The sequence below is a fragment of the Xenopus laevis genome, chromosome 4L (genome assembly GCF_017654675.1).
Source record: "Xenopus laevis strain J_2021 chromosome 4L, Xenopus_laevis_v10.1, whole genome shotgun sequence".
Taxonomy (NCBI): Eukaryota; Metazoa; Chordata; class Amphibia; order Anura; family Pipidae; genus Xenopus; species Xenopus laevis.
The window spans coordinates 80,371,537-80,396,121 of record NC_054377.1 but is presented as its reverse complement, the minus strand read 5'-3'; the positions used below and the strand labels follow the sequence as shown (position 1 = coordinate 80,396,121).

The following is a 24,585-nucleotide window of genomic DNA, read 5'->3' as shown; positions in this document are numbered from 1 at the left end:
GGTTTATATTTTTGAGCTTTGACAGTGATAAAATGCCTTATGTTGTGTACTTAACTTCTTTCAACATGGAAAATACATTAGTATATTAAAGGAACAGTAACACCAAAAAATGAAAGTGTTTTAAAGTATTTAACCTATAATATACTGTTAACATGCACTGGTAAAAGCTGTGTTTTTGCTTCAGAAACACTACTATAGTTAGTATAAATAAGCTGCTGTGTAGCCACGGGAGCAGTTTAACCAATGCAAAGCAACAGTACATTATATTTTAATTACTTTGATACACTTTCAGTTTTTGTTGTTACTATTCCTTTAAAAATTGAGGAGTTGGAGTCGGAGGTACCATAAACTGAGGAGTCGGAGTTGAAGGATTTATGTACCGACTCCACAGCCCTGGCCCTAAGGCTGCTATAACTTTTAAAATTTCAATAGGATTTGCATTTAAAATGGATTAATGCTAACTTAGTTAAAGAGGAACTAAACCTCTACCCATCCACAGCTCATTCTGTTTAATGTCCCTGTGTGCTGACCTGCAATAAATCTGTTGCACAGAGAAGTTAAAAGGCATCATCTTCCCCTTCTTTGAATCCAATTCTGTTCTCCGGCACAGATCTTGCAGGAGCATGAGCAGTTTAATCTGTGTCCTGAATCCGCTTTGACTGCACATGCTCCCACAAAATTCATATCACAGAACTGACAGAAGGGGATCACAAGACGGGGAAAGATTGCATCTTTAAATTCTGCTGCACAACTCTGGAAATTAATGGCTGGTTGACACATGGAAACGTTTGAATAGATGATGTGGAGTTGGTGGGAGGAGGAGATGGTTCTGAGGATGGCTTAGGGTTTGATTTTCCTTTGCCACCAAGTACAGAGAAAAGATCTGTTTTTATAAATAACACTATGAGAAATGGCATTGCAAAAAAAGGGGGAAGCAAATGTTGAATAACAGAAAGAATTAGCAGGGTAGCCCACAAGATGCTACCTACAAGGTGTTAAACCAAGAATAGTCTACCACATTGATACTTTTAAATTTTTGAAAACAAATTCTACTGCTAAACTATTATTCTTGAATTTTAGATAATATTTACAGCCTTAAAGAACCTGGCATAGTATTTGATCCAGATGCAATTGCTCAACAGAAAGACCATGAAGCGATAGAAGATTATACTAGGACCATGCACCAAAAATCCCCACGTAATCATTTGGTCTCCTCTAAGTACGTGATTATCTTTTAGTCTGAGTTCTGAATTGTTTTGTATCCCACTTCTCTCCTGTCTAACAATTCTACCTGTAATATTACATGTTCCTTTTTATCAGGGTTATATCTTAAAGGACAAGGAAAGTCTAATAAAGAGTTTAACACTTTGGATAGGCATACATCCAGTGTGTTCTTTAATGCTATTGAATGTCCTTAAAATCTTCAATTATCTTTTTAAATGAGACAGTTAAACATGCAGAGTTAATGGGGAAAAAACAACCCATGATGCAACTCTCTTGCATTATGCCCAAGACCTAGCTAGTATTAGTAAACTGACCATGAGCATAAATCAAGTTTGTGAATGTGCTTTTTATTTTGTGAGCAGAAGCACTTGCAAACAGTGACCCCTCCCCATCATGCATTTTTTCCTATGGGACAACACAGACTTGCACCCAGTGAAGTAGTTATACTGAAGAGTGATTGGAGGGCTTTTGAAGGAGATATGGGTGATTAACTCCACTGGAAAATTTTGCGATTAGTTGCAGTAAGCCATTGGCTTATTTATTGTTATACTTCATGAATTGTTTTATCTGGTCCATGGAGTGTGCTGAAATTATTTAACGCCCTGTACAAAAGTGCGAGATATTTACAGCAGGAAATTACAATCTGTATGCAGGTTTTTTAGGACATACAACTGTAACCATAGAAATGGTTTGAAAATTACTGCCATGAATGAGACATATCCATTATTATTTTATTTGAGAAAATATACCATATTGATCGAGAGACGTAAAATATCCAGGAAGGTTAGAAAGCAACCAAAAGTGATATATTTTCCCTTTGTAAGGGCTGAACATAAAATGTTATTGTGTTTTTGTTAGCATCATTTTAGAACGCATATATTTTTATTATGATATAATGAGCTTGGTACATCTCACTTCATAGTGGAATGATAAATTGGCATAGTGAAGTGAGACGGGAAGTACTATTAATTCCCCGCTATCAAATTTTTATGATCTCATCTCCTCTGGATATAGTTTAATTTTTTTGCTTTAGGTTTTAATAAGCGTGGTAGCTTAAGGTTTGACTAAATGACATTCGTCATTTTTGTGCATACAAAAGTCTTTGATTTAACTGAATTTCATGGGCATCAAAGTGCTCAACAAGTCAACAGTTCTTTGTGATGGAGTTTAATGAAGCATTTTTTGATAATACCATTATGCAAGCCATGAAGTCTGAACCTTCTTTTGTTTGTCTTTGCACCCAAGGATGCTCTCTATGCAGCAGTTTATGTTGTTATGTGAGAAGTGTGAGCAAATGTTCATATAAGCTAGACCTCCAGTAATATTTGACTAGTCAAGTTTGTAAAGGGGTAATAGAAGTGGCAACAGTTCTAGTAACCAATACCATCTATTCACCAGGTAAAATTTACTGGCCTCGTTTGACAGCAAACAGCTACTAGACCTGCCTTTTATGACTTTACCCTTTAAGGATCAGGCCACACCGCGTGTGATTAGTGACAGCGTTTTTTTTTTTTTTTTCATTTTAGCCGGCGCTGAGTGAGGGAAGACGTTTGGGGAACCCAAAACGCCCAGTGTGGCCTGACCCTAAATGTTCTAGAAGACATTGAGTTGACATCTCTGCAACAACTCTGTTGTTGACAAGCTATATTATATCATAGCAACTTAATGTTATATATGCAAGGGCATACTCCTAACTTTAATAATTATAGATGTAGCAAGCTTCTAAATTCCACTGTAAGAAATTATTTTTGTTAATTTCAAGTCAGTGACACCAACATAGACAGAGGCAATTCATCAACAGACCGTTTCATCAACAAATATGCCAATAAAACAACTATAGGAAAGAGCCTCACCCTTCCCTCTAAACTAAACAGCCTGAAAATTAGCCTTTATTTAGAAAATGTCTTCGGTGTCTACGGTGCTTATATCCTATTTTGATTTTTGGGATGGTTCCTTTTTAAATCATTTGTCTTTATTAATATATATTGCCATTGTTTGCTTTAATTAGTGAATTGCCTGAGAGAGAAGAAGGAGAAGGAGAAGAAACTCCAACTTTCAGTCACTGGGGTCCCCATCGCACGTAAGTTAAATTTTTGCACTAAATTGTATTATGTTGTGCAAAAGTTATGACATGATATGTATGAAGTTCATCCCCCCTCCAGACCTGCTCTTCAGATACCTGCAATTGCGTCATGCCTTCGATTTACGATTTTCCACAAGGCCCGTAAACAACTCTTGAACAGTATTTGTATAGGCAGGACTTGACGAAACCTTTCTCATGGCTGTACACTATATTGTCAACATCGGGCCCTTTTCCTTTGGAGAAAACCCAAATCAAATGGCAGAGAGATGTTCCTGAGCTGCAGGAGGAAACGTGGACAGATGCTCTTAAACTGGTCCCTCTATGAAGGAAAGATACATACAAATAACATTTTTGAACAGGGCATATCTAACTTCCTATCGCTAAGCAAAATTATATGGCAATGTCTGATCAATGTCCTAAATGTAGGGTTGATATAGGCTCCCTATTCCATGTGTTCTGGTCCTGCCTGGTAATACAAAGAGATTGGAGCGAGATTCTTCAGTTCATTAATGAAAAGCTCACACTTCTGAACATTCGCTTCTCAGAACTCTGCTGGGAAAAACAGGGGCTCTGCAGCTTCAATCTTACTCCAGGTTATGCTATTTGCAGTTGGTCTACTATGCAAATAAGGCTATCCTAATACGATGGAAATCCCTGGACCCCCTACCTTACAATTCTGGCAAAAATTTGTGAACAACTCCCTCCCGATCCAGAAACTCACCTACTTAGCTAGAGGGTTGCCCTGAGAAATTTGATGATATAAGGGGTACATGGCTTGATTTACAGAATAATCTTGCTTAAGACATATTTAATATATGTCCTGTCTCCTCACTTCCTTTCTTTTTTTGTTTTATTTATTTCATTCCTTCTTTTCTCTATTGTAATTGTTTGTAGTTTAGAAAAATTTAATTATGTTTGCTCTTAATATAACGTATGTAGGTTGTTGTATAATGTTTATATTTACAAGATTCTTTTTTTGTGAAGCGTTGAAATTTGGAAAGAACCTCAGGTTTCCCTTGGAATTAGTATTGTTGGTGGACAGTCAATTATAAAGCGTCTTAAGAATGGAGAAGAGCTAAAGGGCATCTTTATTAAGCAAGTGCTGGAGAATAGCCCTGCAGGAAGAACAAATGCTTTGAAAACAGGAGACAAAATACTTGAAGTAAGTGTAAAGCAACACCTAGTAAATCTTCCTATTTGCTTCCTTTATGTGATGAAAATCCAAACTTAAAAGAGTTGTTCACCTTTGAGATAACTTTAAGTGTGATGTAGAGAGTGATATTCTGAGGCAATTTGTTTTTATTATTTGTGGTTTTTGAGTTATTTAGCTTTTTATTCAGCAGCTCTTCATTTTGCATCTTAAGCAATCTGGTAACTGTGGTCCAAATTACCCTAGCAACCATGCAGTGATTTGAATAAGAGACTAGAATATGAATAGGAGAGGCCTGAATAGAAGGATTAGGCCCGAATCGGTAACTATAACAATAAATTTGTAGACTTACAGAGCATTTGTTTAGGAGGGTCAGCGACTCCCATCTGAAAGCTGCAAAGAGTCAGAAGAAAAAGGCAAATAACTATAAAACTATAAAAATTAAATAATGAAAACCAATTGAAAAGTTGCCTAAAATTGGCCATTTTATAACATAATAAAAGTTACCGTAAAGGTGAACCACCGTTTAAGACAAGCTGTCTCTATATGGCAGATTTTCAATAAACTACCAGGAGGCCTTCTGGTAGTAAAAATACATATTTGGATATTTACTACCAGGAGGCCTTCTGGTAGTAAAAATACATATTTGGATATTTACGCTAACCATGAATGTTTAATACATTTCACAATAAATTTCACATACAACCTACTAACGATATATTAGCAATAAATATACATTAGAACAGGGGTCCCCAACCTTTTTTTTTTAACCATCAGCCACATTCAATGTAAACAGAGTTTGGGAGAAAAACGAGCATGAAACATGGCTGTGATTGGGTATTTGGTAGCCACTATGTGCACGGTCAGCCTACAGGAGGCTCTGTTTGGTAGTACCCCTGTTTTTTATGCAACCAAAATTTGCATCCAAGCCTGGAATTCAAAAGTGCTTGACTGCTTGGAGGTCGTGGGAACAACAGCCAAGGGGTTGTAGCGTAACATGTTGCTCCTAAACCACTGGTTGGTGACCACTTCCTTAGAAGTTAAATTATATTAACCGCTCAAAAAATGTTCATCAACAGCAAAATTCATAAGTGGCAATTAATGGTTTGAAAAAAGCCCTCGGCCCTCTTGAATAGTTAATTAAAACAGTTGATTTTGCAGATTCTCGTTTCCACAACTGGTATTTGAAGCCCTTAGCAGAGCAGATTGTTGTATTGTTCTTAAAGGGGTCGTTCACCTGTAAATTAACTTTTTAGTATGATGTAGAAAGTGATGTTCCAAGACAAATTGCAATTGCGCGTTTTTTATTTGTGTTTTTTGAGTAATTTAGCTTTTATGCAGCAGTTCATTTGTTTGCAATTTCAGCAATCTGATTGCTAGGGTCCAAATTACCCTAGCAACCATGCATTGATTTAGAATAAGAGACTGGAATATGAAAAGTAGAGGGCCTGAATAGAAAGATCAGTGATTAAAAGTAGCAAAATATGTGTAGTCTTACAGAGCATTTGTCTTTTAGATAGGGTCAGTGACCCCCAATTGAAATCTGGAAAGAAGCAAAGTAGCAAGGCAAATAAATCAATAACTACAAAATATAAATAATGAAGACCAATTGCAAAGTTGCTACTAATGGGGCATTATATATCATACTATAAATTACCTTAAAGATGAACCACCCTTTAAACAGGGATAAAATACTTGGGAATAATAAGGGACCTGAATAGGCAGGTACAGCATTTATAAAGCTGAAAATTTTTAATTTCTCATCTCTTCCAGTGCAGCAAGTGCAATTGCACTCTTTGCATTAGCTAAGTGGCCCCCCTCTTCCTGGGGAGGGGCATCAGAAAATGTACCTCAGATGGCCAGGGGGCAGTGAATGCCCTGCTGATTCAACACACAATACACTGTATGTAGATTAAAAATCAACCCCTGATCTAACTGAATCACTTTTTGATATCACCTCCCCTTAACTTATCCTTATCCCTTTTATACCATTTATTGCTGCAAACTGACTTCACTCAAAGTATTGTGGTACTGTGCATAATGCTGATATAGACTTTGTAGCTGTTTCTCTGCATCCAGGTATAATAACTACTGTATATGGTAGGCCAAACAATAAAGGGGTTGATTTATGGTAAAGCACAAGTGAGGGTTTCAGATTTTAACTTATTTTCCAATGCAAAAAAATGATTACATACTTTAATTGACTGCACAAATTATAAATTCGGAAAATATCACATAGCTGCAAATCCTTCAGGATTACACAAGTTTGATATTTGATAAGTTGGTTAGTGTCATTTGAAACAATCCCAGATGAATCCTGTCTAGAATAACTTCTAACTATTTGTGAGGAACTTTATTTTTTTTATTTATGTCACGACTAGGAACCTAATGGTAATGCAACATGTAACTTTGTAGCTATCATTCCTCAACAAAAGACACCTTGAATAGTATATAGAAAAGGGGCAAATACTTGTAGTGATCTTTTGAATGACTTAATAAACATGAGGGGCTTGCCCCCTGCTTGCATTGCCTTTGAAGATGGTATCTTTGTTTTTTTTCTGCTAAGTGTAAGGGAATGCCATCTCCCCAGTGGTTCATGCATTTGGCAGTACTGCTACTTAGAGGTCTGGGTGTGCTTGCTCAATTACGGATAGATATCTATCATTTCTTTTTATGGCAGTACTATATGAACTCTACTGTTTTTTGTTTTTTTTAATATAGGCGTTAAGTGTGGCTAATTTCTGTATATAACACTTTTTTAGTGGAACACTACACTTATTGACAATTTGCCATGCTTGTTTCTTAGGTCTCAGGTGTAGACTTAAACAATGCCACCCATGAAGAAGCAGTTGAAGCTATCAAAAATTCAGGAAATCCAGTGGTTTTTGTTATTCAGAGTTTATCACCAACACCAAGGGTAAGCATACCTGTATACATACAAGCTTATTTAAGTACTAAAATACTCTTCAGAACTTAATTAGGAGTAATAATACCAATAATCAGGTTCTTCCATAGGTTACCAGATCACTTCTAGAAAATCCAGCTAAAAGGGCTGCAATCAATTAATTTGCATGCAATAAGTCTTGCAAAATACATTTATTAGACGTGTTCCTGTATTTTCAAGTGTTCTGGTAGATTTAGTCGCTTGGTTGCCTCACGAACTTCGGGCGACTTCGAAGCACCACGAGTGCATTGCCGCAGGCGATTTTTCATTTTAACAGACGGAAGGCAGGGAAGAAGAGGCAATTAGTCGCCAGGCGGTTAATATCCCTGAATCTGCCCGTATGCTGAAGCCCTAATGGTATATTGATTGCAACAATTTTATTTGAAAACATTGCAGGGTTCAGGAAGGTTTGTGTGACCGTTGTAAAGGTTGTAACATGCTAGCTGCATCTGGATTCCATTTTGCTTTTCCTTTGTTGTTGTTCTAAAAAATCAGATGAGTTGTGCCATGCCCATAGAAGCAACCAAATAGGTTTGCTGGAATTCTTATTTTCTGTCATGACTCCCAGGATGTCACTGCTAACTTCCCCAGATTTCTGCTACTCTGCCATTGCAGATTGGCAGAAATACTCTCTGGAGCAAGTGTCTCAGCTGATGTTAAGGTACAGGTATTGGTTGGTCTACAACTTCCGGCAACCTTTCCATTAGGTGTGATTTTGGGATTTTAAGTATCCTTCTGAAGCCACTAAAGGATTTGCTTTACCTTTTTCAGTTAATAAATGTTGGAAATACAAAGACATCAAAATACGAAAAAGCAAGTACAGACGTAACAGTTAAGGTAAGCTTAACATTTCATTGGTGCTTCTCTCTTTGTATTGAGTTCGGCACTAACACTTCATTATCAGTGAATGAAATCAAAGTGTTTAACACTGTCTGCATTTCAGCACATATTTATGTAGTACCAATTTATTTTCTTTATGAAAATTTTCATCCAAAACTGAAATAATTCCCCTTAAATACAGTATCTGACCTATTCAATTTATGAAATAACATTCTATAACCAAAAACTTGAATATTTTTTTTTTTTTTTTGGTAAAATGTAGACATGCATATATATTGGTGTGAGGTCCAGGGCTAAAATAAGAGTAGTTTTTTGGAAAAAAAAACTTATGCGTATCAGCCTGAACAGGTTCCTGCTTTCCTAATTAATATACTTCAAATTAAAGTTCACATATTGCAGATATTTGTTAAGGAAAAATATATACTAAATGGGGGCTAAATTCAGTAGCCCTGCTGCTGGAAGGAGGGGTTGTCTAATGAATCATTTTACAGTTTGCTGAGAAGCAAGAACCCTTTTATTAAGTGCTGTGAGGTAGATCACTGTTGTTGACTGAAATGTTGGACTAACTTAATAAAATACAAATTTTTTTAAGCCCTGTCAGTTCTGTATCCAAGCAGTATGACATCCAAGCATTTGACTTTTAAAAGGAGTATTCTGATGAGAGTTCAGCTATTGCCGTTTCCTCTCATTCTTTATTGGTGAACTACTGGCTGTGGCCAGTATTGCACATACGACAGCTCAGGGAATGTTAATCTTGGCAATACATTGGCTATACTATAAGGCCAGTGGTAGAAAGGTAGTTTTTTTTCACTGGGGTAGATACACCAGCAGGGAAAATAGAATCCTGTGCCCCCTATCTGTGTGCAGGGACAAGCTCAGAATCCTTTATTGAAGTACGTTCCTTGTTCCTAAAGCTTTTTAATCTTGAAAGGTATATTTTTACCATGGCTTGGGAGTGTATCCATGTGGGTTAGAGCATTGCCTGGCAGTGAAGATATGTGGTCAGGTGATAATAGCTGAGAAATAAGAAAGGCTAGTAAATCCATAGCCTCTACTTGAGGCAATGGATTGAGTTTTATATTGTGCGTTTCACTTCAACCATTGTATTGTTGTAAAATTGGAATAAATATGTAGTAGATTCGTGGGGTGTAAAATTAATTTTAATGTGTTTCCAACTGGCTGTGTGATTGTGACACTGTTTTGGACATGTAGGTCATCCAAAAGCTCTATCCCACTGATTGAAAACAGTACTTAGCTGCTTCTGAGGACTTATGCTAAAAAAACAATGTTCATACTTGAATTCATGAGTAATTTTCTGTATATAAGGGCAATTTTGGTATTGCCATTGCATGTTTATCTTCAGATTCCAGCTATTTTAGTAATAGCCCCAATGATTATGACAGTTAGCAGACCTTAAGTAGACAATGAAATCACTCATATCTATTAATTTTTGCAGCTAAGCATTTACGAAGCGTCTCCAGATGGTGTTTACTTTTAAGTAAACAAGGCCTTATTCAATTAAGTTATTTCCCAAAGTGTAGCATTGATATTCAAGAAAGGTACACAATATTCAGTAATTATCATTTGTAATTACCATCTTGATTGCATGTGATTCACTAGTTAGCACATTTGTTTATTTATTAATAATTAGTCACTCTTCTCTGTGCTGATTCCTTTTGTATTTTTCCCTTTCCACATTTCGTTTCCATTGCTCTGCGCTGTATGTCAAAATTAAACCCCTGCCGTCAAAGTAAGAAGGAATGAAAATAGCCTTTCTTTTAAACATAATGTTTTCCACAGCTTAGCATTCAAATTATAAGCAAATATGCTGTAATTAAATCTAAACTGCAGAAAAGTAGTATTCTTCATTGTGTCTTAAGAATTATTGTAATTTAATGTATATGGAGTAAGCAGTTGAAAGTCTAAGTTTCTAAATTTTAAGTTTCACTGAAACGTATAATACAGCTATAGAGAGGCGCATGAGGAAAGCTGTATGGACATTTCCCCAAATTGAAGATTGTGATTATCTTAATCATTGAGTGACACTGATGTTTTTTTTTTTTATTTATTTTTTTTTTTTTTTTAACTAAGGGCAGTGTCACATGCGTTTCTAATGACCCACAGCAACCACTGAGCTTTACTTACAGTAGTCTACTTGCCGTACATTTATAAGAGCTGGTTTCATGTTGGTTACTGTGGGTTGCATCGTTGGTGCTAATTTGCAAAGATTTTAAAGGGATACTGTCATGGGAAAAAAATTTTTTTTTCAAAATGCATCCATTAAAGGGGTTGTTCACCTTCCAAACACTTTTTTCAATTTAGTTGTTTTTAGATTGTTCCCTAGAAATAATGACTTTTTCCAATTACTTTCCATTATTTATTTTTTACGTTTTTTCCAAAATCTAAGTTTAAAGTTGAATGTCCCTGTCTCTGGTGTTTCAGTCTGGCAGCTCAGTAATCCAGGTGCAGATTCTGAACTGTTACAATTTTGCAACATTTAGTTGATACATTTCTCAGCAGCATCTCTGGAGTATTAGCAACAATTGTATCAATTCTAACAGCTGCCTGTAATGAAACCCAGAGATTCTGCTCAGCAGGGACAAAGATAAGAAATGTATCAACTAAATGTATCAATTTAGAACTGTTTACAGGATCGGCGACCCCCCCTCCCAGAGCTGCTTCAGAAGGAGAGAAATGACACTTTATACTTCAATATTAGAAAAACCGTGACACATAGAAAATAGAAAGTCATTGGAAAAAGTCGTTATTTCTGGTGATCTATCTGATAACAACTAGTTGTTTGAAGGTGAACAACCCCTTTAATCATGCTGCTCCATTCGAATTCTGCACTGAAATCAGTTTGTCAAAAGAGCAAACAGATTTTTTTATATTTAATTTTGAAATCTATCATGGGGCTAGACATAGTCAGTTTCCCAGCTGCCCCCAGTCATGTGACTTGTGCTCTGAAAAACTTGTCATTCTTTACTGCTGTACTGCAAGTTGGAGTGATATCACCCACCTCCCTTCCCGCCCCCCCAGCAGGCTAACAAAAGAACAGTGGGAAGGTAATCAGATAGCAGCTCCCCAACACAAGATAACAGCTGCCTGGTAGATATAAGAACATCGCTCAATGGTAAATTCCAGGTCCCACTTCGACACATCGTTACATTGAGTAAGAGAAACAACAGCCTGCCAGAAAGCAGTTCCATCCAAAAGTGCAGGCTCTTTCTGAAAGCACATGACCAGGCAAAATGACCTGAGGTGGCTGCCTACACATCAATATTACAACTATTGTTTTTCTGTGTAAACAGTGTAATTTAGAAATAAAAACGAAATCATAAAAATCATGGCAGAATCCCTTTAATGAATGAATGAATGAATCACACTGTCTTAATAATTAAAAATACTCTTCTCACTGAAAACTTTTGGGCTATTTTACAAACAAAAGGGTCCCACATCTAATAATACGATGTGACATTTTACATATAAGAATGAAGTTGAGAATGTCATGATAACTGTGTGGAGGACCTTTATGGGTACACATTATCAGCAATAAGCCACCACATTGCTAATTTCTGTAATTTAGTCTTGTGGGGGCCCTAAATTGTCCGTTGCTAGTTTTGCCCATATTCAGAGTCTATGGAGAATGACTAGGCTTTTGTTGGATCACTTCAGGTGAGTGTTGTGCTCATTACACAGGAGACTGCACTAAAAAGGGGAGTTGTATCTCTCTGTATGTCTCGGTAAGATGGGGCGCTACTGGGGCATCTTCAGAGGCACAAATCTTTACTGCTAAAGGGCTGTGTTTGCCTTGGACTGGTACAGAAGCCCAAAACATAATGCACAACATTTCTAGCCTACTTGTTTAGTTAAGATTTAGTTCTCCTTTAAATTAGGCTTTTTGTCTCATACCTGTCTCTTTTTGTAGATCTGAAAGCTTTTTAAAAACCCTATGCCCCTTCAAGACACTTACTTTGTCACAGGTTGCACCCAATAATGCCCTGTTTTCTGTACCTCTTAATAAAAGGCAGAGGGGTGCATGGACACTATCTTCACTTGATGTCCTTTTCCCACTGATGACCAAGAGCACATTTACTATGAAGATATCAGGTCCACATTGACTGCAATTGCACTTGCTCCTGGCATGAGAGTGCAGGGAATGCTTTTCAAATGGCACTACTCAGCTTTATGGCACACAGTACAGTATTGGGGTCTGCTGTGGTGTGGTTCTGGTGAGGTAAGGAAGGTGTGGGAACCTAGGGGTTTTAAAATGCTTTCAAATTAATCCTTTTTCTTTAGTTAAACAAAAAAAGCATTATAGGGAACTAGCTACAAGTTGTTTATATTGGCTATATATTTGTGTAATGGAATGGAGAGTGACTATTTTCACTCTTTATTTGCTTCATCTGGATTTTCTGATTGTCATAATCGCATTGTAGTTTCAGATGTGAGTAAAATGCCATTTTCTCAGACTTTCTGTTCTGGCCACAGCGTTTTTCCCCTGATATCTGCCAGTTATTCTGTAGTACCATAATCCACTTATAAGAAAGTGGATGGGCTATTTAAGGAGTATGGTCTGGTGTCATAGGGGATGAATACAGATGTAAATATTCAGTAATGAAAATATGCAGTCTTTGTTCAAGCAGTAGCATTTTCTCTTTTTCTTTGTCATACTATGGATAAACACGGACATGGTTTAGCAAAGACACACTTCAATAAATGTTCTTATCTCATCCCCAGAATGCAGAATGTAGCACCCCTTTAAATTGTTTTCATTCCTTCCTTACTTTTAAATCTTTTTTCAGGTCTTTGCATTCAAAGTATTATTCTGCGGTAAAAGAATAAGTACTGAGCCGAGTTTAGCAGTTTGTTTCCATGTGATATAAATTTTCTGCTTTGAAGTGAATCTGTCTAGTTATATACATGCGAGCACACTCATAAGCACCAAGAACAGCCTTTTTTTCTGAACAATGAAGAATAGAATTGTTGTTGGGCAAAACAAACAAAACCAAACAAAGTAAATATACACTGGAATCTTGATTAAAATTATGTTATAATAACCTTACAGTGGAACGTTTGACTTGCATAGCTACAAGCAAATCATATCTGTAGGAATCTGTTTTGGTTTTTTTTTAATCCTCTTTTTATGTCATTTGGATATTTGTTTTTTGGATATCATATGGTGCCAGAAAGGTACAGAAATAATGGCTTAGAGCACTTTGTGTTGAGAGTTGGTTGTCATCTTGGTTGAAGAATGTGCCAAGTTGTAAGGAGTGGCTATGATTTTGCACTGACAAACTGTACTGTAGGGACATGTTTAAACGTACCATGTGATCGAGGCAATGTAAACCATTACTACTATGTACTAACTAGCCATACTTAAAGTGGCCAGATTGTTCAATTCAGTTGTTTGAGCTGGAACTCAGATTGCTTTGAATAATTAAAATCTGTAAATAGGCAAGAGAATATTGTAAGCTCATTTTTTCTCTCTGCAATTAGGCACCAGAACAAACCAAATTGTTCAATGATTTTGAAGTTATACACAAATGTAATTCTTATTCAAAGTGGTATCTGTCTGTCCTTTGCTATTCCCTGGTCTACTGGCATAATATCATGTACTATTAAAACAATGGAGCAGAAGTCAATGCACATTTCTATTATTCCTCACTTTTAGAGGTCTGCTATTCCTAGAACATTCATTATTTTTTTGGGAACTGACTGAAGGGGGTGAATGGTGGTTCATTGTTTCATTTGAGCGTGTAGGCAGGATTATCAATGAAAGGGACCGCAACATGTAATATTACATTAGCTTTAAGTTTGCAAAATATTATGTTTGGGGTTACTATTCCTTTCTCTTCATACTCCAAACCAAAATCCCTATCAAACTCTAATTCCTAATGCCAGAAGTAGAAATTGAGGTTTCTTTTCTGCTTTTACTCAATGTCAGTATTGTAAGGTTCACTCACCCTGGTGGTGTAGTGGCCGGCGAGGACGCCCGCCGCGTGCGTTCCTTTCCTTACAGCGACAGTTCTCCTATGGCACGTCGTGCACGTCCTGGTTTTACGTGATGGCGCAAAAGTAGCTTGAAATTCAAAGGTATTTAAGGGGGTTTTTGAAGGTAACACATCGTCCATTGTTAGGTTCTACTTTTTCCTGGGTGTTTATTCTTAGTGAATCCTGTTTGATCATACTGTTATTGACCCTCGCCTGCCTGCTGACTATTCTGAACTCTCCAATCTGATCCTTGCCTGCCTACTGACTATTCAACACTCTCCAATTCTGATCCTAGCCTGTCTGACCATTCCTTGAACTGTGCCTGCACCGACCTGGTCTGTCTGACTATTCTTCAACTCTGCTTGTGCTGGCCCAGGTTGCATGGACACTATATCAGTTCACTTGATGTCCTTTTCCCACTGATAACCAAGAGCACATTTACTGTGAATAAATCAAGTCCACATTGGCTGCATTTGAACTTGCTCCTGGCATGAGAGTGCAGGGAATGCTTTTCAAATGGCACTACTCAGCTTTATGGCACACAGTGCAGTATTGGGGTCTGCTGTGGTGTGGTTCTGGTGAGGTAAGGAAGGTATGGGAACCTAGAGGTTTTAAAAAGCTTTCAAATTAGACATCATATACTTTTGAAACAATGTAGCCACAGTCAATGCACATTTCTATTATTCCCCACTTTTAGGTCTGCTAATGATAGAAACATGCATTGATTTGTGGGAACTGACTGAAGGGGGTGAATGGTGGTACATTGTTTCATTGCCTGCTGACTATTTGACACTCTCCAATCCTGATCCTAGCCTATCTCACCATTCCTTGAACTGCACCGACCCGGTTTGTCTGACTATTCTTCAACTCTGCTTGTGCTGGCCCGGTCTTCTGAGCTGCGTTGCCTTCCATCCAATACCCTTGGTAAAACTATCGTGCCCCTTTGCTCGTCCAGAACCCTTTGCTTGCTCCTCTCTTATTAAGACCTGGCAGCATCCAATTAGCCGAGGGCTCCTCCTGAAGTAAAAGGCAGCTGTTAGCAAGAGCCAAGACCAGGGAGCCTAGCACTGGTTCTGTATTTAGGGCGCTGAATGTGACAATTATAGCCTGTTTGTATTGCAGATCATTTCAATGTATATTTAAAGACACCTAGAACTTAATCCTAAAAAATATGACATAACCCTGTATAATATACATAGACCATACTTTTTCAACATGGAACCAATAACTATACATTTATGTGCAAATATTATGTTTCTGATAACATGCACTTTTGGCCGATCATTTCCCCTTAAGTGCATTTTGTTATTAGTTGGTATGTGATCTAAGGCTTTATTAAATAAAACGGTTTTCTTTTGTTCCAAATATAACTTAACAGCAAATTTATGTTCACATGAAATATAAAACCAAAGGACATTTTCTAAATGCTTATGTGCATCTGTTTTTCTGTACTGGGGCTTTCAGGTCTTTATCTGTTATGTAGAAAATCTAGTCCTTGTTTTCTGACATATGTATGTCTTTATGCGTTATATTTGCCAACAGTTTAGTTGTGGTAAAGGTTGTTTGCATTTGAATATCTAATCTATTTTAATAACTTGTTCTAATTGTTGTTCTTGTTCTAAATGTTGAATTTTTTTCACATATTACCTTGCAGATCATATTATTTCAGATATTTTTCATGTGTTTGTGTAACCCAATCTTTGAATTTAATTTATCTGATTGGTAGGCACAGTAGAAACAATGCCATTATGTTATGATACCAACTCTGTTAAGAATTTGAAAAAATGCTTATTTTTGTCTTTTATTTCTTAGACTGTGTCTCCTGTTCATTTCACTGGAGGTCCCCCACCTATGAAGTTGCCCCCTCCATACAAAGAATCTTCTGATTCTCTACCATTGGAAATGAAACCAGAGGAAGACAGCGATGGTAAATTTCTGTTCTTCATAGCAGTGTAATTTTGTCTTTTTAGACCCTATTTCCAGGGTCAAGTTGTGCTAAAGAGTGTTCATGCATCTGTGTAAACAATTGATTTTAGATGCAGACAGCATTGGACAGAGCTTGGAATTTAATTGGAATGTAAAATGTATCTTATGAAAGGGCCCAGTGTTCTGCGTCAGTGGGCTGTCACCATTGAAAACTGCTGCAATCCAACATGCGACCCCTTGTTACTTAATATTGTAGTTTTTTGTTACCACTTGCCAACCTGCTTCTAATTGACTAATGGTGGTATTGGTGTCATTACTGCCATTGTGCCACATGACACAGCAGAATCAGCATATGTGTAGACATTCTGCAAAGAGAAGGTGAGAACATGTCTACAAGTCTGTGTAGAGCAGTGGCCAAATAGTGCTTGTTACTCTCCTTTTTCAACCCGTGTCCATCCATGGTTTGTTTGGCCAGAGGTGGGTGTTTGGGATATGCGGGGTCAGACAATTCATAATGGTGGTAGCCCATGCTGCAATATTTCTGTGTGTTGGGGTTAGCATTCTTGTACTCTGGCAGGACCTCATTATATCATTATAATGCCATTAATCAGCATGATACTTTTGCCAAAGTATCATTTGCTAGCCCTGAGTATTTTAGTTTAATATATATTGTTTGTGCATGCAGGGCCTTGGTGGGCCCTGGGCAAAGATCCAGTTGCTGGGCCCACGTCAACTTGCTGTGACAGATTTTTTTTTGACCATGCCCACTTTGTGGCCACATCACTAAAACACACGCATGTTACATCACCCAGACATGCCAGAATTAGAGAAAATGGATAATGAACATATTTATCCCAGACGAATCCCTCAGTAAAACAGATAATTGGCATATTGACCCTAGATGTGGCAGTATAATGACTAAAGAAAATGGATAATCTGCATATTAACCCCAGACGTCACATGGCACTATAATTACTACAGAAAATGGTTAATTAGCATATTAACCCCAGCTGTACTTGTATAATCACTACAACAAGCACTCAATCCCAGAAAAGTTTGTAAAACCACTGAAAAATGGCCAATGAGCACTTCATGAACTCTAGAAATGCCAGAAAGATCAGTGGATAGATTGAAGGCATTACCTACACTTGCACAAACAGAATACCAATAATAAGCAGAATACTAATGCCAACATTTTCTTTCTTTGTGCACAAATGCTGCTTAGTTTGCTTGGTTTAAATGCTGGTGAAAAAATCCAAGATGGACATGCATTTCAAAGTGTAACGTGTGATCCTGGATTTTTTATTTTCTGAACAGCAGGAAGCAGAGAAAAGCTGAGGAATCAGTGCAGGGTGAGGAGGGCAGCAGTAGCTGCATAGGGTTAAATTAAAGACATAGTGGCACAGTGACCCCCCAAATCTGTGGTCCCTGAGCAGATGACCATTTGCTCTTATTCTAGACCAAATGTGACTGTGTTATAAAATCTTCTATTTATTTCAAGCTGGCATCCAATATGTGTTTAGAAGAATTGATGAAAGAATAGTGAAAGGTAATGGTGTGGTGAAACCAAGGGAGGACAAGATTGTAATCCTTTCATGGAGAGTTCCATTGATCATTGTCCTGGCTCTGTCACCTTTTTCCACCGAGAGTAAGGCAGTGATATAATTTGCCACAATTTGATGTCAAAATAAAGTTTGTTCCATATGTATTTGTGTAGCTTTGCCATGGTAAATTATCTAAGCAAAATATCTGCATATTTCCTCCAATGTGGGGGAATGGGGGAGTCTAAATGTCAGAATAAAGTTTAGTTCTAATTTCTCATTTCTCATTTCAACCTAGTAACTTAGTTTGGAAAAAAAAGTCTTTTGAGTTCAACCTTTTATCTCTTAATGAAAATAAATTTGCAATGTGCAAGTAGTGGAGTTTTTTACCCTAATATGTATTAAACGTATGCAAATACTTACATTATTGGTGAGAAAATAAGTGATGTATTATGAAATTAGCTTCTTTTTACCACTAGATGTCACTGTTGTCATCAGTTTGTAGATTTATTTAATTAAGCATGTAAATGCAACATTTTATATACATTTAATGTATTTTTTAGTATTATACTTATTTGAGAATGAATATACATTTGTAGTGCCATCATGTGTAGGAACTAAAATTATTAAGACTTATTAAGACTTATTAAGCAGCTATGAGTAGGCTTCTTACAATAGATTGTCAGCACTTCGGAACAGGGACCCCATGTTAACTGTGACCTGGGGTTTTGCAGATAACTGGTTTCCAGATAATGGATCCCATACCTATGCAAAACAATTCAAAGAAACCTTAACTCAGTCATTTAGATACACACCATTCTGTAATAACTAGTTTCTGAAATGTCCCAAATAATCTACTTGGTCCAAGTGATCCATCCTTAATCAAGCCTGTTACCAGGGGTGTAACGTTATAGCCCCAAACCCATTTTGAAAATGTCCAAAGTTAAATGATTGTTTTAAAGGCTAAACAGGCCAACTCAACTCAAATTGTTTGCACTAAAAAAACATTTACTGTATGACTACACTTTTTGCTTGTTGATACATCAGCAAGGGGATACGGAAATTGCTTCTTTTTGCATAGGCATAAATGAAGTTTTTCATATAATTGCTTTCATTCACGTTTTGTACACTGTGAGACAACTACAGTAAAGGAATATAAACAAAATAACCCATTTTATCTTTTTTTTTTTTTTTAAAGCTGGCTGTGCATTGCAGGTTGTTATATAGGTTTGCTTCAAAAATATATTAACCATTCCTTACAATGCAATACTTTATAATAATCATTTAGTAACAGAATACCTTTCTAAGTAACAAAATGAGAAAGATCACTAAAACTTTGCTATTAATTTATGTCCATAGATAATAAATACCACTCACACGGAATATGTTACCAACGCTGAAACTAGTTAAGTGGTCCAAAAATCTTTAAAAAAGATCTAATTGCAGAAATACCTGATACTCTGATAAAGAGCAAATGAAAAGCAAATTAGATTATAGACAGATGTTTTGCATCTTTGCACCAGATGGGTCTGCAGCACATTACAATAAACACACTGTAAATCCTTGTGGTAATGAACAGAATAATAAACCTCACATCAGCAGTACTTGCAGAGAAGCGCTGGAGTAAGTGCTATTGTTTAGTACTGTGTGTTTCCGAATAGAGATGTCATTCTAATGCAAGCAATGTTAGGCAGTCCAGGAAACAGCAGCTGTGGAGCTTCAGTGGGTCAGATGCTGGGAACCAGCAATTTGCTTCTCCATGTACTTTTATAGGCTGCTCTCATCTGCTGACAGATGTGATTCTAAGCTTGAGCAGGGCTTAAAATTAGTGTAATTGATCACATCTCATTGCATAAATACATCGTTCATTTCCCCACAAGGAGGCAAAATCCCTGAACAAAATAGGCCCAAGGTCATCAGAAGAAATGCAGGAACTGTGTGTGACTGAGCAGGGTACTGATTTTTAGCATCTTATAGCCAGACGTTTCTCAGGAATGCTGACTCCCTGAAGTGCATCGATTTCAAACAATGGTGCAAGGGGGATTTCCAGGTAAGCTTCAGAATTCATTCTTTAGATTGCCTTTAGCTGTTTGGCGAGCTGATTAGTTCTAGTTAAATGTATTCTTTTTTTTTAGCTTTAATCAGTGAAACAATTCACAATAGCTTGTTATCACGTTGCTAAACTCTGTGTATGTACTGTATCATACCTTAATTAGCTGCATAGGCTTTATTTTAGATTTTGCATGTTAAATAGCAGTGGTAATTAACTGTGCATTTTATATGTGCAGTAGCTTTTAATATAAAGCAGACTTCCTCTGGTAGGAAACTCGTATAAAGATCTTAAAAATGCGTTTTAATGATTTAAAGAGCCCAGCTTTTTCAGGAACCTTAAACTGAGCATAATGCTGTTTAGAAAAAAATGTGTTTGATTTATGTGCAAACTAATTTCTAGCAACACTAAGTAACAGAAGTAACTGCAATTGTTAAATCAAGATATAGCTCAGAGTGAAGGATAAAGCATGCTTGCAGCATTTATGCTGAATGCAACTGCAAAACCATGTCTAATATACTTAATATAGGAGGAGGGGACCAGATCTCTCAAAGAAGTGGCATGTTAGACTATTTTAAATTGAAAGGGCTTTGCATAAATATACTGTTTGAGCCATTTATCTGTGGTCCTAAAATAGATTTGTTTTCCTCATTTGGAATTTGAAGTATTTCTATTACATGTAGATACACTTCTGTCCTTAGCACAGTAGTATTAACTTTAAAAAAAAAAAAAAAAGGAAAAAAAAATCCTTTTACTGTGAGACATATCTAATGCCTCACACTCCCTTCTGGCAATGAAATTAGTGTAGGTGGAGGTTTTTGAGATCAGCATTCCTCCTTGTTTTCTCTGCATCAGATTTAAATCACATTTGCTTTTTCTATTCTATTAGTCACTACCGTTACCCAAAGCTCTAAATGTTTCTGTAACCCTTAGCGGACACCCATCTGTGCTCCTGTTCTGGGCTAGATTTTCAGAGCCTGGTAATGATTAAGGGGATGCAGTGTAAAAAGAATGTCCCCTGCATTCAGAATTTACTGCCTGCCATTTATATTGTGTAGATGGAAAAGAAAAATGCTCACCTATTCACCTTTCTTCCTAAATGAAAATGCGTTTCCTGGAGCTTAGTTCTTATATTAATTCTGCAGCAGAGGAATCAAAAATGACTCCAAAAATATTGTGAATAGAATAGTTTGATGATGTGGTATGCATATATTATCTTTAGTTTTCTGTTATCTTTACCATGATGGCCTGCAGTTGTTAATTAATAAGGTTTTTTGATTACTTTCAGAATTATGCTTGGCAGACACCTGCAAATTTGCATATTTATGAATAAAAGTTGTTTCCTCTTTACATTTTTCTGTTTAACATCATCAATTTAACCAGATTGTTCTGAATAATATAATAAAATATGTGCATATTCTATTTGTGTTTGGATTGGAGACACAAGGTCCCTTGATCTCCAGGGCCTCACCCACCACTGCTGCCTGCCATGCCCCATTTCCACAAACTACTACTAACTGTGCCCCCCTGTTTTTTTGATGGGCTAATCTGACGCTGTGTTCTGCAGATTTAATTAAAGCAACAGTATCGTCAAAAAAGAAGTGTTTCAAAGTAATAAAAATATTATGCAGTGTTGCCCTGAACTGGTACAACTGCTGTGTTTGCTTCAGAAACTACAATTGTTTATATAAATAAGCTGATGTGTAACAATAGGGGCAGCCATTCAAAGGAGAAAAGGCCCAGGTTACACAGCCGATAGCAGATAAGCTCTATAGTGTTACAGAGTTATCTGTTATCGACTATTTATCCTGTGCCATATAGCCTTTCAATTCCCACTATTGCTACGCAGCAGTTTGTTTATATGAACTATAGTAGTGTGTCTGAAGCAAACAGATCAGTTTTACCAGTGCAGGGCAACAGCACATAATATTTTCACTTCTTTAAAAACACTTTAATTTTTTGGTGTTACTGTTCCTTTAATGCTTTATATCCACAAAAACTTAATGAACCTCTGCTTCCTACCACTAGTGACCTGAAAGTAAAATGTAGCATAGAAGACCTGTGATTGTAAGTCCTTGGTTTATACATAGACAAGACGTCATATTTTCTTGAAGTGAACATCCTTATATTATTGAACATTGTCAGGACTTGTCTACATTATTGACTTATACCTTTAAGATGCTGATCAGTTTAAAGTTGCATATGGCTATAAGTGTGGATACTAGGAAAGGGTTGGAGTGGAGACTCTGCATTCACTATTTACTTTATAGACAGACATTTTCCAGGGACCAGAAACAAATGGTTTAAAATCTGGGGAAAATGTAAAATCAAGGAAATGTGTTATGCATTATATATTGCATGAACTGTGCAACATCCAGGAAATGTAAAATCCATTTTATGTAAAATGGTACTTTTATCTGTGTTATTAAATTTGCATTGTACAACTTCCACTAGTACAGTATGCTTTACTATATACCTTACGGTAAGGTAACATGTATAATCCGGAAAACTTAAAGGGGCAATATACATCAGAATGATCCAAACATATAGGGGCTAAATCAAAAAATGTGTTTCCCCTATTTCTTTAATTAAAGATCTGTATTTTCTTTCTTTTCCCTTCATTATAAAATATAATTAAGTCATGGTTTTGTATTTATCCCTGCTAACTCCTCCAACCTTTCCCTGGAATCAGATATTTTTTAAATATGCCCCTCCCTCCTTTCCTCCAGTTGCCTTTTTTTTTGTGGGTTTACAAAAAAGGAGGCCGTTATACAAGGGTTTTATGATGAAAGGGTAATTCAATTCTCCTTTTTGCCACAGTTGCTCTGAGGATGGTGTGCTCATGTGAAAATCAGTTCTGTTTCTTTAACTTTTATTTAGTACAAAAATAACTATAAATATTTTTCCATTTTAACAATAGAAAAGCATGCATTTTTAATAAAATATATGTTTATTCTGCTTGTGTGTGGTGTAGTGCTAGTGTAGATTGCCCCACCCTCTAATATTAATAAAGTTAGTTCCTACTATATTAGGGAAAAAACATGGGTGCTTTTCATGCACATTTGAAAGGTGTAATATATATTTTATTTAAGCTGTTTATAACTAATATAATTGATTTTGTGGAAACAGTGCCTCCTTCTGCTCAGTTCCTTTGACTCTTTTGATAGTTTTCATTATGAGAGGTTCATAAGGAAAACCAACAGCTATCTTGTGTTTCTCAGCTTAAGAAAGATATCAGAAACCTCAGATGATTTTTCCCATCTTTTCCCTGAGCATAGCAACATCAGAACAGTTATCTGTTTTTCTTAAGTACATCTCTCCCACATACAGTCAGTAGAACTGACCAGCAGATGGCGCTATGGTTAAATATAGACAACCTTGAAACAGAAAAAAATTATTACTGTAATTAGCACCCTGCATAAATTTAAAAAGGGTTTACATATCCTTTAACTTCAGCATTCACTACCTCCATTATGGCCAGATACAGATTGTCAGTGTGTTTTTATGGTCCACATGATCTACATACTGCTTTGTCTGATGTAATGTAGCTTGAATACAGTATGCCACCGATTATTGGGTATATGGCATATTTTACCTACAATATAGGGAACATTATTCAGAATGGCACTATTGAGTATTCTTTAGTATAACTGGACTTAACCAAAGTGAGTACTCCACAGCATTTTCTGTTTGAACGGCATAAGAATATAGCAAATCTCACCCAGCACCAAATTGAATGTTGTAATATTTCTGTTTTTTCACCTATTCAGGGTAAAGTTACAGTTAGTTTTATAGTATCTCATGAAAATACATGAGCACATAGGAGGAAGGTGGGAGTATTACTTTGTAAGTTAGAAAATATGCCCACTGCTAAGGGAAAATTGTAACTATGCATCATCTACAGTATAGCCAGCACAATCTGGATTCTGAGCAACTAAACCAGCCTTGTTCAATAAATAGGGGTCACCTGGGAAGTAATTAGTATGTAGCCATGTTCCTCCCAATTCAGCAAACAGAGATCTTTATAACCAGTCTCACCCTAAATTCAGTGCTTGGTTATATGTTTGCTGTGTGGATACCTTTGCTCCTACCCTAGCATGACTTTGTTAATTTTCTATGCCTTGATCTATCCTGATCTCCTCCTCTTGCTTATTGCCTATATTTTCTCCCTGCGCTGTTTATGCTTGTTCAATGTCTGCTTTGACATTGCCATATAATTGAATTTCTCTTGCAGCATTCCTTCTTCTCTCTTTTATGCACTGCTGGAATTGGGGAGGGATGCACGGGGATGCCATCCCTTCACTTATTTATTTTTGCGAAATAGCATCCCCTCAGCACTGTCTTTTGCTCCTCTCCACTTCTGCATGCAAATACAATACAGAGGTAAAATATAATATAGTTAAATATATAGAGGATAAAGGAGAGAAACGATTGCTGGGAGACAAATATAAAAGAGATAGAGAAGTGTTAAAGAAATAAAGAAGGTGGAGGCACCAGAGAGAGTTATAGAGAAAAGAAGAGAAGAAAACAGGAAACAAAAAGAGAAAATTAAGGTATTAAACAGAAGCAGATTAAGGAATATTGAGAGAATGATATGAAATAATCTTGGGTAATATAGAATATGATGGGGTTGATATGACACAATACACAGGCAAGGAGCTGTGTTTGAAGAAGCTGGATTGGCAGCCAAGAAAAGTCATATGCACAATTTTCATTTTGGGGTCCCTACAGGTTAGTTACGTAAATCTATGCATACTGGGCATTAAACTGTGCATTAAAAGAAAATATCAAAATGGTTTTGCTTTAAATTGAGTGAAACCAGAAAGTATTGGT

The 24,585-nt window shown here is 36.7% G+C and overlaps 1 protein-coding gene across 5 annotated transcripts in view; it reads left to right on the top strand.

Annotated features, from left to right (window-relative positions):
- The window catches only part of patj.L (PATJ, crumbs cell polarity complex component L homeolog), a 132,950-nt gene that overhangs the window by 59,463 nt on the left and 48,902 nt on the right, over positions 1-24,585 (top strand). For all 5 annotated transcript variants that reach the window (XM_041590399.1, XM_041590401.1, XM_041590400.1 and 2 more), the window contains 6 exons: positions 1,081-1,219; positions 3,233-3,304; positions 4,292-4,469; positions 7,264-7,374; positions 8,173-8,238; positions 16,048-16,162. In XM_041590399.1, the coding sequence (XP_041446333.1) occupies positions 1,081-1,219; positions 3,233-3,304; positions 4,292-4,469; positions 7,264-7,374; positions 8,173-8,238; positions 16,048-16,162 (681 nt within the window). The remainder of the gene's footprint in view (positions 1-1,080; positions 1,220-3,232; positions 3,305-4,291; positions 4,470-7,263; positions 7,375-8,172; positions 8,239-16,047; positions 16,163-24,585) is intronic.